General features: G+C 43.2%; 1 protein-coding gene, 1 non-coding gene and 1 pseudogene across 2 annotated transcripts in view; 2 read left to right on the top strand and 1 right to left on the bottom strand.

Moving 5' to 3' along the window:
• The window catches only part of TMED10 (transmembrane p24 trafficking protein 10), a 43,750-nt gene extending 24,490 nt beyond the window's left edge, over positions 1-19,260 (bottom strand). The window contains exons 1-2 of the mRNA XM_060095803.1: positions 18,775-19,260; positions 889-1,000 (exon numbers count right to left, since the gene is read on the bottom strand). Of these exons, the coding sequence (XP_059951786.1) occupies positions 889-1,000; positions 18,775-18,999 (337 nt within the window). The 5' untranslated portion in view covers positions 19,000-19,260. The remainder of the gene's footprint in view (positions 1-888; positions 1,001-18,774) is intronic.
• Positions 5,809-5,940, top strand: LOC132489682 (small Cajal body-specific RNA 20). The gene has a single exon (XR_009532073.1). It is a non-coding gene; the product is annotated as a small Cajal body-specific RNA 20 (non-coding RNA).
• Positions 10,551-11,478, top strand: LOC132487904 (aurora kinase B-like; annotated as a pseudogene).
• Positions 19,261-24,993: the final 5,733 nt, after the last annotated feature.

The raw sequence follows: 24,993 nt of genomic DNA, 5'->3' as shown, positions 1-24,993 counted from the left end.
ATTCCTGGGAATATGTTGGAGGTGTTGACAAAGGTGCTTGCTTTTCTTCTAGGATCGTATGTTCGGAACATTCTATAAATGTAAAATTGCCAGGAGTCCTTTTGCTACCATACGGAGAAAGCCTGAGAATAAAAGTCAAATGGAGGCAAAAAGAGGAAGCACTAAAAACAATGTAAGGTTCCAATGATACCGTTAAAACCCCAAGATACAGCCCTGCCTGAAGTCAGTACCACACTGTAGACTCCCCGGTTCAGAGAGTCACATGGTCTTTCTCTTCTTCCTCTTTAAGCCAGTTTGAGTTATGCTTTTGTGTCCTGCAGCCCCAAAGGGTCCCAAGTAATAAAACAGGTATAAATGCATACAGCTTTTAGAGTCCGGCATCCTTGAAGCTGAAGAATAGGGAGTGAAAAGGCATCTGCTTTTTCCCCAACCACTGAGCACAGAAGCCATCAGGTAATCAATCAGCCTAAAAGTTACTAAGGACTCTTGGCCTTGAGAGGCACAGAAGAAGGCACGGCAAGCTATCAGGACTAGGAAACAGCAAGTGCCCTGGAGATCGAAACTGCTTCTGATGATACATTATTTGTCAGATAGACCCTACTTCTAATCCCAAAGAAAACATGTCACTAGCATATAAATGCACTATTTTCTAGCATCTATACCAAATTCAACTCTATCATTCAAGCCAAGTATATCACAGGATTCAAGAAATGCCTACTCCTGCACATAAGAACTCTACCAATTTGCCAACTTTCACTTATATGTGTGTGCACTCCAGCAAATGTAGTTTCCATTTCCTCTTCCTGCCCAGACCAAGAGAGATAGTTCATGCTCTAACTTGCTTAGAAGATGATACTTAATTCAGGGAAAATACTCTGATTTACTTACCCTTGCTCTCAAAACACACTTCGAACATGTCATAGTCTTCAGTGGTAAAGGCAAACTTCCCCTTGGTTGCATCCTCCTTGGAGTACAGAATATGGCCAGCAGAATCTGTAATCTAAAAGTAAAAAGTAAGTAAGAACAGGCAGCAAATAATACTCGGGAAGAGAACTTATAGAAATTGGAGAAATGGAAAGAAACACTGTCTATAAAAGATAGTCTAGGGCTTCCCTGGTGGCGCAGTGGTTAAGAATCCGCCTGCCAATGCAGGGGACACAGGTTCGAGCCCTGGTCCGGGAAGATCCCACATGCTGCGGAGCAAATAAGATGGTGCGCCACAACTACTGAGCCTGCGCTCTAGAGCCCGCGAGCCACACTACTGAAGCCCACGTGCCACAACTACTGAAGTCTGCGCGCCTAGAGCTCGTGCTCTGCAACAAGAGAAGCCACGACAATGAGAAGCCCACGCACCGCAAAGAAGAGTAGCCCCCGCTCGCTGCAACTAGAGAAAGCCCGCGCACAGCAAAGAAGGCCCAACGCAGCCAAAAATAAATAAATAACATAAATAAATTTATCCAAAAAAACCCCAAAAAAAAGACAGTCTGTTATGATCACTATGGTCCAACCATTCCCAAAGATAGGAACTGGATTAGAAGGTGAAACCCGAATACAGCAAATTTCACACAGTTGATATAGTTGATATAAAGTGGGTTTATTAGCAAAGGTTCACTTTATAGAATGTAGACCAGTATCATTTCCTAGAAAGGGAAAATAGAAGTGGACAATTACTGAAAGAATATACTACAAAAAGGAGAAAGATATGTAAGAACGCATTTGCTGTATAAAACAAATCTTGACACATGGTTGGGGGGAGGCGTGGAGAGTGGAAATGGAGCACCTGACACAAGGAGTGAAGGAAAAGAAGGCATGTCTGGAGGAAAAATCTGGCAGAGCTATTCCTTCAGATTTTATGTGCATTATGTCCATGGCTACAAGGGGTGGGGGAAGGCAGGGGGATAAACAGGAAGTTACTCCTAAGAAAGACATCTTTGGCTTCCACAAATGATAATTCCTGTCTTCCAGGTTGTTGGCTCTAGTTTTCCAAACTTAAACCGCTCCATTCCTACAGAATGGCCTGTAAGCACAGACGAAGCGGCATATATTGGTAAGTGAACGGTCGCATATAAAGCAAGGACTTGACACAGTAATATGACAGACCAGGTCTCAGGCTTCTTTTCTAGAGCACATGGTTGTCTTGGCAGAAGGCACATTTCATGACCTAAGACAGGAAGCTACTTGAAATGTAGAACACAAAAATAGTGGATTCATTATATTAAACTGGATGTTCTAATGTGTAAAACAAGATTCAATTATAGATGAGATTTTAAATATAAAAATTGAATAGTATACATATACACCTATATATTTAAAGCACTTTAATAACACTAGTTATTCCTGAGTAGTGAGAGTTCTTTATAATTTTTTTTTCTACAAAAGCATGTATCACTTATGGTCAGAAATAAAGTTATTTCAGTTTTGGAAAGAAAAACATAACGAAAGAATAGTTACCACTGCTAGACAAATTTGAAATGATGGGTTAATAAAATAGGTTTTATGGCACAGCTAAAGTCCCTAAGAGTAACAGCAGTAATATTAACCAAGTATCTTCCGCCATGAATGATGTTGATCACTCATTAATTTGTCAAACATTTAAGATGCCTGGATCTGCACTGGTCACTGGAGAAATAGGATGTGGAAGATGGTTCCCATCTTCGAAAGGCTTAAGAATATAAATAGGAGAAGAATAAGAAATGAGACAACTTCGCTGCAGTGTGGAGTGAAATTATATGATTATAAATTATAAATTATAAATTATAAACCTAAATTATATGATTTAGGTCTGGGGTCTACAACTGCATGGTTTGGAAGGATACGGGGATTAAGGAATTATGTTATAAACTTTACCTACATAGTCTTTAATCCTCACAACAATCCCAGAGAGGCCAGTCTTATTATCCCCATTTTACTGAGGCAGAAACTTAGTAACTTGTTCATTATCACAGAGCTAATAAATTGTGTATGTAGATTTGAAGACAGGGTCTAAAACCTATGCTCTTTCCACATTCCATGTTGCAGCCCCACGGCAGGAATGGCTGAAGGAAGTGGAATGCACAGAAGCCAAGAAAGACTAACAGAATCTGATGGATTCTTTGGGTTGGTGCAAGTCAGAGAGTCTGAGAGTCCTCTTGAGTGGGACATGGCACTGTTCAGTCTGCATTCTCCACCTTAGAGGGATTAGCAGGCAGCCACAAGGTAGAGGCCTTGAAGTCAGCAATAAATAAACAATCTGCATGGGAATATTTAGCCCTGAAAATTCCTAAGGCCTCTTGTTCATGTGATACTTTTCCTGAATTATCAACTAAAAGAAAAAGCCAAACAAAGGACAATTCAACTTAATCAGACTTACAAGACTTGGCATAAATTTGCCCAACCAGGTTATTTCCTAGAAGAATAGCTTATGATCTCTTTGCATTCTCCTAAGATTTTTTTAAAAATACATGTGCCCTAGAATATCTTTTATTTATTTTTTATTTTAAATTTATTTTTATATATTTTTTATCTTTTGGCTGTGTTGGGTCTTCGTTTCTGTGCGAGGGCTTTCTCTAGTTGTAGCAAGCGGGGGCCACTCTTCATCGCGGTGCGCGGGCCTCTCACTATGGCGGCCTCTCTTGTTGCGGAGCACAGGCTCCAGACGCGCAGGCTCAGGAGTTGTGGCTCATGGGCCTAGCTGCTCCGCGGAATGTGGGATCTTCCCACACCAGGGCTCGAACCCGTGTCCCCTGCATTGGCAGGCAGATTCTCAACCACTGCGCCACCAGGGAAGCCCCTCTCCTAAGATTTTAAAAGTGTTCTTCAAAAAAAATTATTTAAGGGCAGGAGCCTCTTTAGATGACAAAGGATCCTAGGTACAGGTCAGAAAACTCTTATTAAGCAGTGGCAAAAATCCTTCATTGAGTACTTTGCAAAATGAATTAAGAAGTCTGCCATGTTCTTCTGAAAGACTCAGATACAATCCACACTTCCAACTGGTTCTCGGAAGGAGTAAAAATTGTTTAAATTGTCTTCTTCTACACTGTACTGAGGAACTATAGTCATGGTAGAACCACTTGCCTTGTTGGTTCTTTCTATGACATCTGAAAATGTATTAAAGATGCAAATATTTTACAAGAGGCTGAAGGCAAAACACCCATCACTGCCTATACCATTTATCAGCATGAAATTTACCTCCTGGAAATAGTGTGTGATAATCATCACATTTCCATCAGTGTCTCCACGTTTCTATACTCCCTATGACCTTCAGGTGACACAACTATATAAGGGTATCTATCCAGATATTTGGAAATCCAGACAGGCAACTTGACAATTTAACCTTCACGTTAGGCTCTTATAGACTGTTGGGGATTCTAACAGATCCCAGAATTTTTCTGAAAATCAGTAGGTTTCCCACGTAGTTCATAACTTTGCAGCTATTAAGGAGCCAAGCCACTGACCTTAAAAAAGAAAGAAAAAAACCACATGCCCTAACCCCAGCATAATTACATAAATCAGCAGGTAGCTAAACTCAGGGAATAGAAAACTGGGCAAATCTCAGTAACTAGCCAGAGCTGGCAAAGTCTAATAGGCCGAAATGATGGTTTTAAATTTCTTTAATTAAAATGTTCTGATTACAGATCACTTTAAAAGATCATCTGGTTTCTCAAAAATTGAGAGATTTAATTTTTTCTTCTTAAATTCTACTAGAGAACCACCTTGGTAATATGATAACTGCCACTTTCACCTACTATAAGAGCAAACCCTTAAAGGATTCCCCCTTAACAATAAAAACACATAAAATTTACTGTAAAGTTCTTAACCACAGGTAATATCAAGCCATAAAATTTGCCCATATGACATCAAGGAATGGGAAGTAATAAAAATATCTTTCTAGATAATACCTTCTGAAGAAAAGCAAACCAAAGTTCACAGCTTACAAAGTAGGGAAGAAAGTGTTAATTGTATGTATATGCACAGTAGCTGATGTCAAGAATATGTGAATACTCACACCAAAACCATCAAATAAGTGAGAATACAGGTCCACTGGGAAAACAAGACTCATTTAGAATTGGATTTTCTTGGACGATTCTAGGCAGTGGCCAGAGAAAACAGGTTCTTGAGCAGTTCTTCTATTCCTGAAGCCTGCCCCCCTTTCTTGACCACACATTCAAGATAATACCCTGCCTACTTCAAAAGGATCTTTAAGTAGCGTAGGCCCAAACACTAGGCAAATAAAGCAATTAGGAATTAAGGAATAGAGTTCACGTGGAGGAAGAAACTAATAGGCACTATCAAGAACCTGAACTAAGCAAATGGTATCTGCATAATAAATTTGGTTCTCAGTTTTCTGGAAGCCAAGATTAAGAGAGAAACAAGTTGGGTTACACATCATTTGTTTTCTGATGAAAGCTCACAAGTTTACCTTCAGAGATAATTTTCCTGGAACTAAACAAGAACAATTTATCAGGAAGGTTCTTGTGAAAGGACCGTGACCAATATTAGACTCTCCACTTTCAACCATGGCCTTGCTAAAGATAGAAATACAATTCAGATGGATGCCTTTAGTGACCCTCCATAACAATCTGCCTGACCTAATAATGCAGAGGTGGGACGTGAAGGAATTGGATGAACGATCGTGAACCCCGGGCCTCTGCTCTTTAGCACCACTTCTCTCCCCATCCTAGCTCCTCTTGCTGCTCAGGGAATTCTCAGCCTTACTCTAAAGTTGCAAGAAGTCTGGGACTACTTTTGGCCACTTGCTGCTACCACAAGTGTGTTTGGAAAAAAAAAAAAAGTGTCAGGAAAAGATACCTTAAAAATACTACTACCCAGGGCCTCTCTCCCATAGAGCTGTGGAAGGTCTCTTTTCTCCTCAGCCAGGACTGGAGGCCAAGATCACCCTTTGAGGATCGTTGTCAGGGCTGCCACAAGCGGGGCAGCCTTGTTTTCCTACCTCAGACACCTGTAGCTGCTGGGAGCCCCAACTTGATCTGTACCAAGCGGGCTGGCCTCACAGCCAGACTAGGGCCTGCTTTCCTTGGATCGGCTCTTGTGAGCCCCAAAAGTAACTTGGCCCCTGCCTGCCCCACAGGCAGGGTCCCGTACAGGATTGCGAGGCGGGGGGTGGTGAGGAAGAGCCGAGAGTGGGTGCTGGAGAAGAAGGAGCGCCGCCGGCGGCAGGGCAAGGAGGTCCGACCTGACACTCAGTACACCGGCCGCAAGCGCAAGCCCCGCTTCTGAGCAGGCGGCCGCATCCAGTGGGACAGCTCGGGGACCACACAGTTGTGAGCTGTGCCATCCAGCCCAGGCACTTGCTTCTGGAGGGTTTTCTATATTGAAGTGCCTACTTTATCAGCTGACAAAAAGTGTTTTAGAAAAGTTCTAAAAAGGTTTAAAGTTCTAAAAGTATTTTCTTCACTAAAAAAAGTTCTGAGCGCATCTTATTTTGTTCTAAAAGCAGTAAACGAATTTCTGTGCAAAAAATAATAATAATAATAATAATAATACCCATCCAGATCTTGGCTTCTAATACCATTCTCCAATAAAAGGGAACCAGGGCTCCTTGGAGAAATGGCTGACCCCAGGACTGGGACAAGAAATACACAAGATGAGCCTGGGGCATCTTGTAGTGCCAGAAAGTAAAGAAGCGCTCGAAAACAAAACAAGACAAAAAACAACAGGGGTTTGTCAAAGGGACACAGGAGCCAAATGAAAGAGCTCCCAACAGCCAAAGCTGTAACAATTTGAGCAACAAAATAAAGCAGTATTGGATTGTAATTCAAAATATAAATACCCAGGAATCCATAATGATATAAATGATTAAACAAGCAAGCAAACAAACAAACAAGATGGGGAGAAGAAGAAAATCTCCCATGCAGAACACTCTCAGATAATTTATGACATTTTAGAAACAGCACCCTCAAGGAGGTCAAGCATACTCCCCACTCAAGTGTGGGCTGCACATAGTGACTTCCTTCCAAAGAGCACAGCATAGAAAGGCGGGGGGTGGGGGGGGCGGTAGTAACTTTACAGTGGAGAAACCTGACAAACACTACCTCTGCCAGATGATCAAGGTCAATATAACAGTGATAATTCGTGCTGACAATATGCTCCCTTAACATGATATGATGAAAATGACCCTTTACCTGTGTGGTCTTCCTCCCCAAAACTCTTAATTCCAGTTTCATCATGAGGAAAACATCAGACAAATCCCAATAGAGGGGTATCCTACAAAATACTTGACCAGTACTCCTCAAAACTCAAACGGCTGTCAAAAACAAGGAAAATCTGAGAAACTGTCATAATCTAGAGGAGCCCAAAGAAATATGACTAGATATAATATATCCAGGATGGGATCCTGGGACAGGAACAAAGGACATTAGGTAAAAACTAAGGAAATCTGAATAAAGTATAGACTTTAGTTAATAATAATGTATAGGGCCTCCCTGGTGGCGCAAGTGGTTGAGAGTCCGCCTGCCGATGCAGGGGATACGGGTTCGTGCCCCGGTCTGGGAGGATCCCATATGCCGCGGAGCGGCTGGGCCCGTGAGCCATGGCCGCTGAGCCTGCGCGTCCGGAGCCTGCGCGTCCGGAGCCTGTGCTCCGCAACGGGGGAGGCCACAACAGTGAGAGGCCCGCATACCGCAAAAAAAAAAAAAAAAAAAAAAAATAATAATAATAATAATAATAATGTATAAATATTTGTTCATTGTGACAGACAAAATGTATCATACTAACATAAGATATTAACAATAGGGGAAACTGGCTGTGGGGTATATGGGAACTGTATTATCTTCACTGTTCTTCTGTAAATCTAAAACTGTTCTAAGATAAAAAGCTTATGTAAAAAAATACTATTCAGAAAGATGAAGTCAAACACATACATACACATACACACACACACATGCACACACACACGCACACACACATACACCTCCAGATTCTCAAGAAATTTAAAATCAAAGCCAAGCAAGTAAATAAACATTTTCATATACTTTTTATGTTGTAAATACAAATAGTTTAATTTGGACAAGTCTATACCTACCCTTGTAAAATGACATATGATCTACGGGGGAGGTGGCAAGTCTGTGTCTTTCTAATGGCACAGGTCACACATTGCTTTCATTTGCTGAATCAGCTCCATACCCCACCAGTCCAAGAACAGGTTAAAAACCAAAAGCCCAATCCACGTCTTTCTGGGCGTGCTACCATAGCAGCAGAGGTCAATCAGCTTGCAGCTTTAGTGAAACTCTGAAGATGTAATTTCCTTCACACAGGCTCCTACCTGCACTCTGTCTTCCTCAGGTTTATGACCAGTCTGGGGTATAATACTGAGTATACAATGTGTACATATTATTTTAAGGCTAACCATAAACCTTGTAGCTCCTGAATGACTAACTCAGGAATTCAGAAATAGCCAAGTCCCTTGGAGAAGCTCTATACATTGAACAAAAATGAACCAAAACAGAAACACCTACCCTGTTCTCCTTTTGAGAGACAGTACAGCATAGTAGAAGGTTCTAGAGTCAGGCCTCAGGTTGGTGTTCAAATCACAGCTGTGCCACTTACTAGCTGTAAGGCCTTGGATATGTTCTTTAACCTCTCTGTGCCTCATATGTAAAATAAGAACGAGAGTATGTACTTTACAAGGTTATTGTGAAAATTAAATTTAATACAGGTAAAGTGCCTAGAACAGTGTTTGGCAGCTGGCAAGCACTCAGTAAGTGTAATTATTAGCATTGTCATTGTTATTGTTAGCATTTTTGCTATTATGGTTACTGCTTGTTAGTGATAACTCAGAACTCCACAAACAATTAGGTCACTAACCATACTTTCAATCTAAAAGTGCTAATGGATGGCAAACTAGATAAAGTAGTCTGCATCGACTAAACCCAGGGATGACTAGGGCCTAAATGGTTGTTGACGGAGACAGGAAAAGACAGACAGGTAAACCTCAAGGAAGTAGCAGTAAGATTTAGAAACGGAAGAGATACAAAATGCCTAACAAAGCAGGTATTCAACGAATCATTTTAGCTGCTAACGGGGGACAGAAAGAAATACCAGATGACTTCAGCAATTCCTGCAAGTGTTTTACCCAATAAGTAATAAACTGCATGAAGGACCCAATAACATTAAGTGTGGGGAGAGGAGAAGAGAGGACTCTGGGTGCATATATAATGATCAGGGGTTGTGGGTCTACACGCTTCATCTGGTAATAGTTCACGGTGAATCTTAAACTGTGGGGTCCAATCAGAAAGAACACCAAATCACTGAAGATGCTGCAGTTTTACACTAGAAAAATAGCATCAGAAATACTTTCAAGAGACTACCACAAGTACTACACACTAAGAACATGGACGACTCTGTCAGCCCAGAAGCTATATTTAATGGGCAGAAAACAAATTTACTCTGATCTTTCAAACAAGAGCAAGTAGCAAGTCTACCAACAGCATCCCTGAAATCAAAGGATCACATCTAGATTTTACCCAGAACAAAGTCAAACTTAGAAAGGCCATAAGCAGCATTTAGCAACACTAAAATTCTTTCAAATTTCCAACACAATTTAGCAATGGCAGAGCACAGCACAGAAGCAGTTTAAGAAGGTGTATAGAAGTACTGAAAACTAGACATGGAAAATTTCCAGGTACTGGTATGATAAAGGATAGATGCTCTCCTCCTGCTTCTATCAGCATTTACAACATTAACTCAACAGAGGCAATACGTCATACTTGACTGGGGGGGGTGGGAATTGGGGGGTTGTGGGGGTGGGTGGGGGGAGAAAGCTGGAGAAAGAGAGGGAGGAAGGGAGGGGAATGAGAAGGAAAGACCAGTTGCTGCCCTAACAATACTGCTGCGGGGGTGAAGCCAGATCAAATGTTTTTTTTCATACTGTTCCAAAGTTATTTACGGTAAAAACCTCCAGCGTGACCCTTTCAGGCACAAACAAAGCCTTGTTCTTTCTTAACAACTAGTCCCTTGATTTCCCACACGTTGTGTTGAACAATGAGGTTGGGGGCACAGAATAAAGCAGATGACATCAATCTCCCTCAAGTCGGAGGCTTGTTTCAGAGCCCAAATTCTGGTCTGTGGCCAGCTGGCTGATTTCACAGAGGGCTCTACTGTCCAGGATGCCAGGCTGCGCATGCATTTGGGGGCCATGGCTCAGGATCAATCACCAGTTAGCAACTCACACAAGAAACAACACAGAAGTCACTGCACCTCACTAGATTACCTTTATAAATCTGTTCCCTTTTCCTAGAAACTAGGCTCAGTCTTCAGAAGTCATCATAAAGATATGGTATAGCAATTTCAAATTCTAAGCAGCCCCCTTCTCTAGACCAGTTGAAAAGAGAGAAGGCTGGGGACAACTGTTGAACAAAAGAAATTTAAATGAAGTAACAGAGGCAGGTTCAGTCGTTTGCCACTGGCCAGGGGGGTGGGCTGTGGTATGGGCTCCACTTCCCTCCCCCTTTCCCTCTAAGGATCCATAAGGAGACTGTCTATGCATGGCCCTATGACCAGCAGATGGCTCAGTCTGGCCTCAGAGAGTCCTCCGGAAGGAGCCTGTCACCCCATCTGCACTTGTCCTCATGAGCCGCTCCAATGCCGAGCCCACAGGTGCCCCTGTCCAGAAGGTGGTGGAGAACAGCAGTGGGACCCACCCCGCTTCTCAATGCTTTCCTTCCCAATTGACGACTTTGAGACCGGGTGTCCTCTGGGCAAAGGCAAGTTTGGAAATGTGTACTGGGCTTGGGAGAAGAAAAGCCATTTCATCGTGGTGCTCCAAGTCTTCTTCAAGTCTCAGGTAGAGAAGGAGGGTGTGAGGCACCAGCCGCGCAGGGAGACTGAAATCCAGGCCCATCTGCAGCATCCCAACATCTTGCGTCTCTACAGCTACTTCTATGACCGGCAAGGATCTACTTGATTCTGGAGTATGCCCTCCCGGTGGGAGCTCTACAAGAACAGGCAGAAGAGCCGCACTTCTGACGAGCGGCGTACAGCCACGATCATGGAGGAGCTGGCAGATGCTCTGATATACTGCCACGGGAAGAAGGTGATTCACAGAGACATAAAGCCAGAGAATCTGCTCTGGGGGCTCCAGGGAGAGCCGAAGGTTGCCGACTTCGGCTGCTCTGTGCACGCCCCCCTCCCTGAGGAGGAAGACGATGTGTGGCACCCTGGACTACATGCCCCCGAGATGACTGAGGGGCACGTGCACAACGAGAAGGTGGATCTGTAGTGCACGGAGGGCTCTGCTCCGAGCTGCTGGTGGGAAACCCCCCCTTGGAGAGGGCTTCCCACAACGAGACGCATCGGCGCATCATCAAGGTGGACCTGAGGTTCCCCCCTTCCATGCCCGCAGGAGCCCAGGAGCTCATCTCCAAGCTGCTCAAGCATAACCCCTCAGAACGCCTACCGCTGGCCCAGGTCTCATCCCACCCTTGGGTCCGGGCCCACTCTCGGAGGGTGCTGTTTCCCTCTGCCCTTCAGTCTGTCCCCTGAATTGTCCCTGTCATTTTCTCAGTTGTGTCTGTATGTCTGCATATGTGTAGTTAGGAGGAGGGGATCCTGGCCTGTTCCCACATCTATCTTCTACCTCCTCTATCTTCTACCTCCTCTTTATTTAATAAACGCTGAAGCTTTTTGCACTAAATAAATAAATAAAGTAACATACTGTTTAACTTTTATGGAGAAGGAAACAGAGTCAGGTTTTAAGTTAAAGCTAGAAATCTGTATATAATACAAAAATAAACTAGATTTTAATATCATTAAATTTTAATGTACCAATTAGCCTTCTGTACTATACCATCTATTTATTGACCTGTTTCTAACCCACTGGACAACAGTCACATCAAACATAAATTTGAAAAAGACATATTTTTCCTAACAGAAAAAGATCAGTCCTCAGTACAGACAACAGTAATCATGAGCTGAAGTGTAACTGTTCCAAATAAAATCAATTAAAGCTATAGCATAAGGGGGCTTCCCTGGTGGCGCAGTGGTTGAGAGTCTGCCTGCCGATGCAGGGGACGCGGGTTCGTGCCCCGGTCCAGGAAGATCCCACATGCCGCGGAGCGGCTGGGCCCGTGAGCCGTGGCCGCTGAGCCTGCACGTCCGGAGCCTGTGCTCCGCAACGGGAGAGGCCACAACAGTGAGAGGCCCGCGTACCGCCAAAAAAAAAAAAAAAAAAAAAAAGCTATAGCATAGGGACTTCCCTGGTGGCGCAGTGGTTAAGAATCCGCCTGCCAATGCAGGGGACATGGGTTCAATCCCTGGTCTGGGAAGATCCCACATGCCACAGAACAATAAAGCCTGTGCGCCACAACTACTGAGCCTGCGCTCTAGAGCCCATGAGCCACAACTACTGAGCCCGTGTGCCACAACTACTGAAGTCCACGCGCCTAGAGGCCGTGCTCCGCAACAAGAAAAGCTACCACAATGAGAAGTCCACTCGCTGCAACTAAAGAAAGCCCGCGTGCAGCAACAAAGACCCAATGAAGCCAAAATAACTAAATAAATTTATATTAAAAAAAAGCTATAGCGCACACACACACACACTCTCTCTCTCTCTCTTTTCATACAGCTTTTAGTGTGAAAAAATGTTATAAGCCAATGGTTTCCCAACTGCCAAGATCCTTCTTGATAATTTTTATGCTTAAATTGTGATAAGCGTACAACTCAAGGCTGAATTCTCCAAATGATCTTGTTTGGCTTTCTCATCTGTAAGCTAGTTGGGAAACACTGGGACCATAACTGAGTATAATATCCAAATAAAAGATAATCTCATTTAGAAAAATAAATTATTAATAGCAACAGCACTCTTGAAGAATGACAATGAAAAAAAACCTTAGGCCAATTAGATTATTTGGAAGAGGTTAAAAAAAGTATAAGTAATCTAAATTACCAGTAGGCTTTTCTTTCCTTTCCAGTGATGATCATGACATCTCACAATTGCTTTCTCTCTTTCTATATTTCCAAAACATAAATCACCCTTAGGCAATAACTAACTCATCTCATCTCCTAAAATGAATTCATCCTCCAATTTTCACCATTAACAGCATTCTAAATAATAAATGGTACTGGAACCTATTAAATTATTATGGTATCATCTAGTCTTTATGAAAACGTGGTTTTCAATTCACAGATTCTGAGTCCCTACAACGGGCTTTTATTATGGACCTGAAGTAATGAGGAAACTTCTACATTCACTATGAATGATGAGTTGGTACTTCCTGCTTCAATTCTGTGCAGCAGTCTTTAAATCTGAAACTATTTAGCCTGGTTTAGCCTCATTTTATGAAATGAGTAGGGAAGGGATAACCTCAATTGGAAATCTTAACACAAAACACATCTCAACATGGGTCTGAAGGAGAAATCTTTGCGAAAGAGTCCCACCCATCATTTCAATCCATTTCTCTCTCTATTCAGAAAGGCCTTTGCTGGCCACTCAAGTACTTTACCCCATTAATCACGCCTTACCACCTACTGCTTGATTTTTCATTATAGTACTTATCACTACCTGACATTGTGTGTATTTTTTTTAACTTGTATTTTGTCTTTGTTCTCCACTAGAGCTCAAGGACCTTGTCTGCAATTCATTCCTATAACCCCAGCTATGTCTGGCATATACTAAGTATTAAATAAATATTTATTGAATGAATGCGAGAATCACAAAAACTCAGAATTCCTCTCATTAAAATATTCTTTATCTGGTCACTGCAATGACACAGGGCGGGGGAGTCAGATAAGCAATTCAATTTTCATTCACTAGACAGGAAAGAAGAGTACCAACATCTATGGCCCACCACAATGGGCCCTGAACAATTAAAGAAACCATCTCCATTAGCCCTTCTAACAATTCTATGAAGTCTATCATCCCCATCTTACATATAAGAGACCCAAAGAGAAAGGTTAAGTAATTCCCCTAAGACCATACACCCTTTAAATGGTGGAGCTGATGGGATCTGAACCCAAATCTGTCTGACTCCAGATCCAGGCTCAATAAGATTAAGATATTTAACTCAGTTGTACAACAATGCCTACGTAGTATATTAAACCGAAGACACAAAGATGAATAAGACAGCGAGGAGTTCACAAAGTAAGCCGTGTCAAACAGGATGTAATGGAAGCACATAAGAGGGGTGTACAGGCAAAGACTGGTCCAGGTTAAGAGAACACTGTGTTCAGAGAACTGCAAGGTATTCAGAACAGCTAGAGTCAGGAGCAGGAGGAGAGAGGTGAAGAGGAAGGAAGAGGTAAAGATCAGAGATGAGGCTAGGACAGTGCCAATTCATTTGTTCATTCATTCCTAAGTTGAAGTCCTACTATGTACCAGGCACTGTATTAGACACAGGCATTTCAATGATGATTGAGACATAGCCTCTGCTCAAGGAGCTTAAAGTCTACCTGAGGAGATGGGTAAACACAAAACTGCAACACAGGGTGGTGATACGTGATAACACTGATGTATTCATTGGACATTAAGGTGCTCCCTGACAGGAAGATGATGAACGAGACAGGTCTATCAAGGCACTACGCTCACAAAGATCCTTCTAAGAGAGACTGCCTCAATTAGAGCAGTAACTCAATGCCAAGCCCAGCTGGCCAAGTTTTGCACTTCAGAAAGCGTCCAGTTCTCCAAACCTCAACCCAAACCACGGCTGCTTAAACCAGGGGTGGATATATGACCAAAGAGAAGATAAGCAACAGGCTGTTCAGAGACTTAGATATAAAAAAGGAGCTGAACCAATGAGATCCTTGCACTCTGGAGTCACACCTCAGAGACTGAAATGATGCATAGAGAGAATCCTTGAGGCAGAGTCTGGGCTACGAGTGGTCAAAATTTAAGACAAAGCAGAACTAAGTGGACAGAGGCTTTGAAAAAGGTTGCAAACTGTGCTAAGGAGTGGGGTCAAACCACAGATAGGTCTGTGGCCTGCACAATATATTAAACTGTTAAAAATGACAGCCAACTTAACGGTCTCTAAAATACCATTTCTCACAAAAAGGAACCACAACTTCTTGGAGGAACAGCTGCATCCAGGTCAGGAGTTTGACATACAAAAGATGAGCCTAGGGCACCTAGTTGTTCCACACAACAGGGCAGCTATCAAAGTCTAATAGGATTGTGTCAAAAGGATACAGGAGCCAAAGAGACAAGTGAGCATAGAGAACGAATGCAAATGACTAAAACAATGACTCCAAAAATTGAAATAACCAACAATAAAAAATGATCTCAGTATAATACTTAAAACAACAAAAACAACCTTCTTCAGACTACACTGGAAATGACAAGGGCAACTTCCTTACTCTGAAAACTGTCAATAAGAAGGAATAAACTCTGCACTTACCCCGACTTTCCTTCCTGAATTATAAATTTTAGGGTAACCAAATGGCCTCAAGTGATGAATTCTTTAATAATTCCAGCTAATAAATATGAAAGGAACAACAATTAGAAAATCATCACTTCACAACCTTAATGAAACAATTAATTTACATAAGTCATCAATGGCTTCCTAAGTGAAAGATTAATTGGAAGTTTTACATTGTAGGCTTCAGGCTGTTATCACCTTGGTAGGCAGGATAATGTCCCCACCCCCCAAGAAATGTCCATAGCCTAATTTCCAGAACCTGTGAATATGTTATCCTACGTGGCAAAAGGGGTTTTGCAGATGTGGATTAAATTAAGGGTCATTATAAGGGAAAGAGGGAAGTAGTAGAGTCAGAGGAGATGAGATGATGGAAGCTGAGGAGGGAGACAGGTTTGGGTGGGAGAAAGGAAGAGAGAGAAAGTTTTGGAGGTATTATGCTGCTGGCTTTCAAGACGGAGGAAGGGGTCACCAGCCAAAGAATGCAGGTGGTCTCTAGAAGTTGGAAAAGGCAAGTAAATGGATTCTCCCCTAGAACCTTCAGAAGGAACACAGTCCTGCTGACACCTTGATTTTAGGACTTCTGACCTCTAGAACTGTAAGATAAATGTGTGTTGTGAGCCACTAAGTTCATGGTAATTTGTTATAGCAGCAGTTGGACACTAATACACCCAACTGAACCCACTGATCTATCTTCCCAGCACTAAGGGGCACAAAAAGTACTGTGTGCTCTGCCATGATGCCACATGAGGTACACAATACCACCCTTAAAGTAACCTCACCAAAAGATAAACCTGAATCTAGTTACATCTTTACAGCTGATTCCTTTTACAAGAAATATGGGGGAAAGAACTCGTTAAATGACACCTCAAGGAAGCAGAGACAAATCCAAAATGTAGGACGTGATTTAAGGACCTCTGACTCCAACAATACAATTTCAAGCATATAAAAAAGGCGGGGGCAGGGAGGGAGAGTGGACTGCTATAGATTAAAGAGACTTGAGTGATACAACAAATTAATTTTAAATAGATATTTTTGAGACAAGTGGAGAAATTTGAATATGAATTGGGTATTATTAGATAGCATTATGGAATTATTAACTTTGTGAGGTATGATTATAGCCACATAATATTGTGATTAAGTTCATAATTTTTAAGCGATTCATCCTTAAGTATGAAGGACTGAAATACCATGATATCTAGGATTTACTTTAAAACAGTTCAGCATAAAATGAGAAGGGAGAAACAGTTAAGATGAAACAAGTGTGACAAGAACCTGATAATTGTTGAATCTGGGTAATGTGTACACAGTGGACTGACTGCACTCTTCTCTATAAAACTGAAAATAAACAAATGCCAAAACTGATTTGAATTAGTTGGTGACATTTTAAAATCAGGAGCTTTCACATGAAAATCTGGATTTCTGACTTCATTTGAAAAATCAGATGTGGCAACAGGCCCACATCGAGAGATGAGTACTGGCTACTCCAAACTGACAGTTTCCACTACTCCCAATTATCTCCCATTTAACATCACTGCTGTTTTTCTTATAGCTGGCCCAATTCATTCATTTACATTACCTACTTGGCGTTTAGGTTAAGGACCCCAGGAGTAGTCCGATTAAGCTGGCTAGTGGCAAGAGAACAGAGCAGACATGGGGAGAGCAACTGTGTGATGGTAAAATGCTAGTGCGTAGATGCACAGACTCCTGCTGTCGAGGTCCCTTCAGCAGCCTTGGATACAGATGTAATTCCCATAAGACTATGCTACACTATATGCTTCCTGTATTCAGTGCTTACTAGAAGCAAGGCAGTATGCTTGACATTCTGAAAAATACAAACATGAAAATAATTCCTGCCCTCAAGATACTAACAGTCTAATGAGGAACACAAGATATAAATATAAGTAATTACAATATAAGATGAAAATAAGTGAGTTTAGGGTACTGTTCAGGGTGGTTCATGTGTAAAATGCAAAGTGGGGAGTGACAAAGCATATAAAGCTTCAGGAACAGGTCATGAAGAACGCTATAGAGTATGCTGGGAAATTTACATTTTACCAGATGAAGAATAGTCAGCCACGGGAGGGTTTTAAAACATAGGTACAAATCAGAGGGGGCAACACTAAAGATGAGAGTAAACTCTCATTGCTCAAATTCTCTGATTCTATGCACTACACATCCTTTGAAGAGCCAGAAGCACGACCCCCAAAATGTTGTATCTAAGCATATAAAATTATGCCATCATCTCTTTCTTGGCCAAAGGTGTTTGGTACCTGAAGAGAATAACAAAAGGCTGGCTCATTGTGCAACAGCACTGAAAACAGTTTATATCTCTCAAATAAAGTTTATATAAACTGCATCTGTTACTACTACTGGGTTCCAATACCTTAAAAATAAATTATGGTCTTATTATACCTGAAGCTCTATTAAAAAGTAAAAATGTTTCTTCCTGTTTAGTTCAAGACCCATTCTGTTAAAAACAAAAACCACGTGCTTATAGTGAATGAATAAAATTACCTAAGATACAATCGAATCTTGACATATCAAATTATATTAACGTTTCAAAGATCAGGCCCGGTCATCCTAAATGTAATATGGGACCAAACGGCACTATAGTAGTAGTTGTCACCATCCAAGAGTATCACTGAAATTTACTGAAAACTTGGCCAAGTCCAGACTCTGGGGTACCAGAAAGGAAAGGACTAGAGACTGAAACCGTTTTGTGACCAATAATCGACTTTAATCAATCACAGGAATTACAAATAAAAAACAAGAAGAGAATAAGATTGCAGCACTTTTCTGTCACCTTGCTTAACTCCCAAACTAAGAATCAATTCCAGCTCAGACACCAGTATGTTCTACTACCTCTCTGAGCCTCAGTTTCCTCATGTGTAAAATGAGGCTAACAGTACCTACTTGGTAGGGTAGTGTACGAACTAAATGGTAATACGTGTACAGTAGCACAGGACCTGACACACAGCTGATGCTCAAGAAATAACAGCTTTTTGTTATTCACAGTAAGCTTCAGTGCTTCCGTCGTTTTCCTGCAGGTATCCATGTGTCTTAAGATGCCGGTCCCTACACATAATCAGCATCCAAAGACTTCTCTGGAGACCCTAGTTACAGTTCAAGGTACCTAAGACCAAAACAGGTATGGGACCGTGACAAGGACCCAAAGTCAAGGCCGTCCCCGCTCAGCTGTCACCACATCCGCCAAGGCCGGGTGGCCCTTCAATGGGTTCCCAGCTTTGGCGCCCAGCCCCGCCCCGCGACAGCCAACGAGCGGGGTGAGGGGGCGGTCTCGACGGCTCGCCCTTAGCGCTCCGGGAGGCCAGACCGCCCTCCAGGCCTCCGCCCGCCGGACTCTCGGGTCCTCAGCTACCTCGCCGACACCTTCAGTCTTCTCTCCCCGCCCCACCCAGTACCTCACCTTAAGATGGGTGCGTAGGCCGCCGGCGCCCCCAGACTGGTCGGTGATCTCGTACGCGCCCGTCACCAGCAGGTCCTTGTGGATCTCTTCGCGGAGGCACTTGCGGGAGTTAACGGGCAGATGAAAGGAGATGGCGAGGACCGAGGTGGGGCCAAGCAGGAGTAAAAGCAGCAACGCTAACGGGCAAGGGCCACGCTGGGCCTGTAGGCCAGAGAAACCAGACATCGTGCCGGAGACTGTTCACCACCCTGGGCCTCTATCGCGCCGGAACCGGGAGGGATCACGTAACTCACCTCTGACCTTCCAATGCCGCCGGCGCCATTTTGGAGGCTGGCAAATAGATGAAAAATGTATAGTGAATCTTTTTAAAGGGAAGAAGGCATATGATACCACGTAATGCCTTCAAATTAAAGTGGTTAAATGAGGTTTTCTAGAAGCTTCCGGGAAAAGTTTCATTTTTGTTAAGCTCTATGACCGCTCAGTCGACCATAGCAAGTACGGGCAGCCCAGGAAGCAATTCTCCTTGAACATCCGGAAGTAGCGCCCGCTAGTTTTAAGGTCGGTGATATCATAGCAACCAAGCCCCAATAGGAAACAGCCACAAAGCCCATCGCTGGGCCCGCCCACCAACCTCCCAGGCGCACCGGACGTGGGGCAGAGGCAGAGGGTGCGCTCTCCCAGCGCCTTGGTGACAGTTGGGATATGGAGCACTTGAGAGGAAGACTTCGAGAGGCTGAGAAAATATTCTAATTTGGCTGTTAGGCGAGCGGGGGCCAGAACCTCAGAGAAGGGGTAGAGGTCACCTGGTGAATGTGAGCTGGAGGTGCCCAGTTCATGCTCCTGAGCCGGGTATTTGGGCTGGAATAACTGATTTCTTTTCTTTTCTTTTTTTTAAAAAAATAAACTTATTTATTTATTTATTTTTGGCTGTGTTGGGTCGTCGTTTCTGTGCGAGGGCTTTCTCTAGTTGCGGCAAGCGGGGGCCACTCTTTATCGCGGTGCGCGGGCCTCTCACTATTTCGGCCTCTCTTGTTGCGGAGCACAGGCTCCAGACGCGCAGGCTCAGTAGTTGTGGCTCACGGGCCCAGTTGCTCCGCGGCATGTAGGATCTTCCCAGACCAGGGCTCGAACCTGTGTCCCCTGCATTGGCAGGCAGATTCTCAACCACTGCGCCACCAGGGAAGCCCCTGGAATAACTGATTTCTGAATGTGCATCTTAATTAGCAAACATTGAGCACCTACTCTGCTAGGTACTATTCAAACTAAATTTGGATTCTGTATTTAAATTGATTAAAACCTTGTTTTAGGGCCTCCCTGGTGGCGCAGTGGTTGAGAGTCCGCCTGCTGATGCAGGGGATACGGGTTCGTGCCCCGGTCTGGGAGGATCCCATATGCCGCGGAGCGGCTGGGCCCGTGAGCCATGGCCGCTGGGCCTGAGCATCCGGAGCCTGTGCTCCGCAACGGGAGAGGCCACAACAGTGAGAGGCCCACATACCGCAAAAAAAAAAAAAAAAAAAAAAAACCTTGTTTTAGCCCACTGTGGGAGATGAACCTAATGCAGTTTACCAGATAAGCGTTATACAGGGAAAGCAAGTATTGGTGTGTTTTAAATGTTTAAATTACTTTAGGGATCAAATTGGCTAGTCTATAGTAAGAAAATTTACATGGTAATCATTCATGCTTTCATTTAACACATATTTACTGACTACCTACTGTGTGCCAGACACTATAGCACGCATGCATACCGACATGTTTATTGATTTAACGAACCATTATGGGGATGCTATCAAATATTCAGGGCTGAAGAAAATAGGAAGATAAAAAAGGAGTACTCCACAGCCTATGTTTAGAATTATCTACTTCGATTCATGTTTATTGAGCATCTACAGAAATACCCAGAAGATGGACTGTCTGCTCTTAGTAAATTAAATAATTGTTCTGTATTTATAACTTTTTTCAATCTTTTCCTGGAACTGAAGTCCCACAAACAAAACAAGAACAAACATAAAGGAGCTGTAAAGCATTTTAAAATTTGACAAATGTCATATAATAATTACCTTATGAGGTGTCTACTTAGGAACACTTAGTTTGATTATTTTACCCCTGATCTAAGATATGATTGCTCATTACTCACTACATCCTGATAATCTGCACTGGCCTTTTCCCTGCCAGTGCAGGGAATCAGAACCAAGCCGTTATCTAATTCATCGTTTACTCTTAGTCCTGAGGCTCTGCTGACCATCAGCAAGAGATCTGCCACCCATAAAATACCTGTGTGTGTGTTTTCTTTAAATTTCTTACATTTAAATAATAGCTTATATGTTTTAAAATATTTTCACAAATATTACTGGTCTCATTTGGCATTTTCAAAACCCATGGGACATAGGCTGGAGAAATCTGTTGATTTTACAGATGAGGAAACTGAGGTTCTGAGAGTCCAGAAAACTTTTGTACCCAAAGTCCCATAGTTTAAAAGTGACAAAGTCAGGGGCCTCCCTGGTGACGCAGTGGTTGAGAGTCCGCCTGCCGATGCAGGGGATACGGGTTCGTGCCCCGATCTGGGAGGATCCCATGTGCCGCGGAGCGGCTGGGCCCGTGAGCCATGGCCGCTGGGCCTGCGCATCCGGAGCCTGTGCTCCGCAACGGGAGAGGCCACGACAGTGAGAGGCCCGCGTACCACAAAAAAAAAAAAAAAAAAAAAAGTGACAAAGTCAGTCTGAGGGCCTGAACCATCTTCAGAAAGGTGCTATTACATATTATTTTACAGGTGAAGAAACTGAGACTTAGGGAAATTGAGTTACTTTCCTCAGTCACAGCTCTTAAGTCCCTTCCTGTTCTATATTCTCGCTTATCCTGGCCCCCAGCTCTTTCCTGTCCCTCATTCCCTCCTTTATATTTTTCTCCTTAGTACTCATCACTATCTAGTTTCTGCATACATTTTACTTATTTATCACACTTATTGATCTGTCTCCCTAACTAGGATATCTGTTTTGTCAGGGGCAGGAATTTTTGCCTATTTTATTCATTGCTTTATTTCCTGAATCTAAAATAGTGCCTGGCACTTAGAAGGCACAATAAATAATGGTTCGATGAATGCAAGATTAATTCCTTAGCTCCTAGCAGAAGGTCTAACAGCAAATTTCTTCCATTATTCCTTAGCTGTTTTCAAACAAATTTATTTAATCCCTAATGTATCCAAAATGTAGGTACTAATTCAGTTTCACCAACAATGAGCATATTTTTAAAATAAATTTTTAAATTTTTATTTATTTTTGGCCGTGTAGGGTCTCCATTGCTGCGTGTGGGCTTTCTCGAGTTGCGGTGAGTGGAGGCTACTCTTTGTTGCCGTGCACGGTCTTCTCGTTGTGGTGGCTTCTCTTTGTTATGGAGCAAGGGCTCTAGGCACACGCGCTTCAGTAGTTGCAGCACGTGGGCTCAGTAGTTGTGGCTTGTGGGCTCTAGGGTGCAGACTCAGTAGTTGTGGCACACGGGCTTAGTTGCTCCACAGCATGTGGGATCTTCCCGGACTAGGGCTCGAACCCGTGTCCCCTGCATTGCCAGGCAGATTCTTAACCACTGCGCCACGAGGGAAGTCCTCATATCTTTTTTTTTTAATTAAAAAATGTGATCTTGTTTCCATATAAGGACAGAGGAAAAAAAATCTACCCTCTGTGCTGTGTAACTAGAGGGCAGAGTAGATATTCCTAGGGAACTAGAATTTTTGAACTCCGCATCAGCGTTAAACAAGGTACCATTTTACATCTGTTTGGGGAAAAGGCCTCATTCTGAATTGGAGAGCAAATGGAAAGTGTCCCACAACTAGAGAAACTGTTTTTTCCTGGCCTAACAGTGCTCTGCCATCCATCATCCTGAAACTTTCCCAGCCAGTCTCACCTAAGATTCCTGAACCACCACCCCCACACCCCCCAGACTGTGGAGGTGAAGAGATGTCACTAGGAAACACCCTCCACCCAGTCTATCCTTAAGCCACAAGTTTCACAAACTTTTGTTTGTATGAGAGGGAGTTTGTTTAAAACACACCTCACTCCAGACAGTGAATCAGAAGCTCTTATTAAAAATCTGCATTTGTAATAACCTTGCTGGGTAATTCTGTGGTTGGAAGTCCCTGGAAGAGCTGTGGCCCTTTGATGCCTCCTTTAACCAGCCTAATCCTCTGGTGTGGCTTGAGGATCCCCAGCTCCAACGCAAAAGCTGTCAAGGATTCCTAACTCCAGTGCCCCTGCCTATTCGTTTGTACAGTCCCACTCACAGGGTGTATTTAAATAGCTAAAACAAGATGCGTTCTGTGTAGAGGCAAAAGACCCTTTTGGAAAACAATTTGTCATGTGTCATACTCTTTGACCCAGAGAGTGATTCCAAGGACTTTTTCTATGGGTCCTCTAAGTTCTAGAGTCCCCCAGGAGCTGGTCCTGGAACCTCTGCACTGCACTCTGTGTGATCTCATCCAGTCCATGAGTTTAGATGCATCCATAGACCGATAACTCCCAAATGTGAATATCCAGCCCTGACCTCTCCCCTAAACTCCAGAGTCTTTATCAGGCTCACTACTTGACATCTCCACTTGAATGACTAATAGGCAACTCATACTTAACTCTTGATATCCCCTCTCCCCCTATTCCCAAAGCTGCTGCTTCCCCATCTTAGTAAATGACACCACTTTCTACTTCTTCACTGAGGCCATCCTTGTTTCCTCTTTCTCTTAACCCGACCCCACACAGAGCCAGTTCATCAGGAAGTCCTACCAGTTCTGTGTCCTAAATATATGCTGATCAGTTTCTACTCCTCTCTAAGCTAGGGCTCGGCATACTACTGCCCAGCTGGTCAGGCCTAATCCAGCAGGCAACCTCCTGTTTTTGTATCACCCAAGAGCCAAAAATGGTTTCTACATTTGTAGAGGGTTGTTAAAAAAGAAGGAGGAGGGGCTTCCCTGGTGGCGCAGTGGTTGAGAGTCCGCCTACTGATGCAGGGGACGCGGGTTCGGGCCCCGGTCTGGGAAGATCCCACATGCCGCGGAGCGGCTGGGCCTGTGAGCCATGGCCGCTGAGCCTGCGCGTCCGGAGCCTGTGCTCCGCAACGGGAGAGGCCACAACAGTGAGAGGCCCGTGTACTGCAAAAAAAAAAAAAAAAAAAAAAAAAAAAAAAAAAAAAGGAGGAGGAGGATCAGGAGAGTGAGGAAGAGAAACAGAATGTGTGCAAGAGAGCTTAACATATTTATTATCTGACCCTTTACAGAAATGTTTCTTCTCTCACCTACATAAGACAACAGTCTCCCTACTGTTGTCTCTGCTTCCATTCTTGCACCACTATAATCATGTTCCTTAATACACCTCAAGTGATTTTCTTAAAAAAATATAAATCAGGCCAATCAGAATAAAGCTCAAATACCTTTCCACAGCCCCAAAGCCACCGCAGTCGGGCTCCTGCCTACCTCTCTAATCTCATCTTACCCAGTGATCACTTCTTCCTACCACCCACCCATTCACTCTCCTACAGTCACCTGGCCTTCCAAACAATGTAAGCTCCTACCTGCATCGGGCCTTTGCACTTAATGCCTACCTGGAACTCTCTTCTCCACACCTTGCCCCATGGATTCTGGGCTCTGCAAGCTGCTTCTGCTGTTCAGGTCCCAATTCCAATGCCACCTCCCACATTACATAAGTAACCCTGTCCCCAGGTTACTTTCTATCACATGATCTGGTGTTATTATCTATATAGCACTTGCAACTATTTGAGAGTATCTTGTCCTTCCTTTCTTTTTCTCTCTTTCTTCCTTTCTTCCTTCCTTTCTTTCTTTCTTTCCTTCCTTCTTTCTTTCCTTCTTTCTTTCTTTCTCTTTCTTTCTTTCCTTCCTTCTTTCTTTCCTTCTTTTTCTTTCTTTCTTTCTTTCTTTTTCGTTTATTATCACCCAACCCAAATGGAACTTAAGCTCTAAGAGAGCAAGGTCTTTGCTTTGTTCCCTGAGGCCAGGCACAATGTCCTGTACACACTGGGTGGTCAACAAATATTTGCTGAATGAAATACTGCAACATAATATAAAGCACTTAGCACATTGACATAGAGCAGTTGCTCCATAAACGCTAGTTCCTCTATCTAGTATTTTAATTGTCCTTTTTTCATCTGGAGAAGCTGAGGTCCAAAGTTGTTTAGTGACTTGCTTCAAGCCATACGATGAGTCAGTGTTAGAGCTGAGAATAGAAA

Source organism: Mesoplodon densirostris, chromosome 4, assembly GCF_025265405.1.
Source record: "Mesoplodon densirostris isolate mMesDen1 chromosome 4, mMesDen1 primary haplotype, whole genome shotgun sequence".
Classification (NCBI taxonomy): Eukaryota; Metazoa; Chordata; class Mammalia; order Artiodactyla; family Ziphiidae; genus Mesoplodon; species Mesoplodon densirostris.
This window is presented reverse-complemented; position numbering and strand designations above follow the sequence as displayed.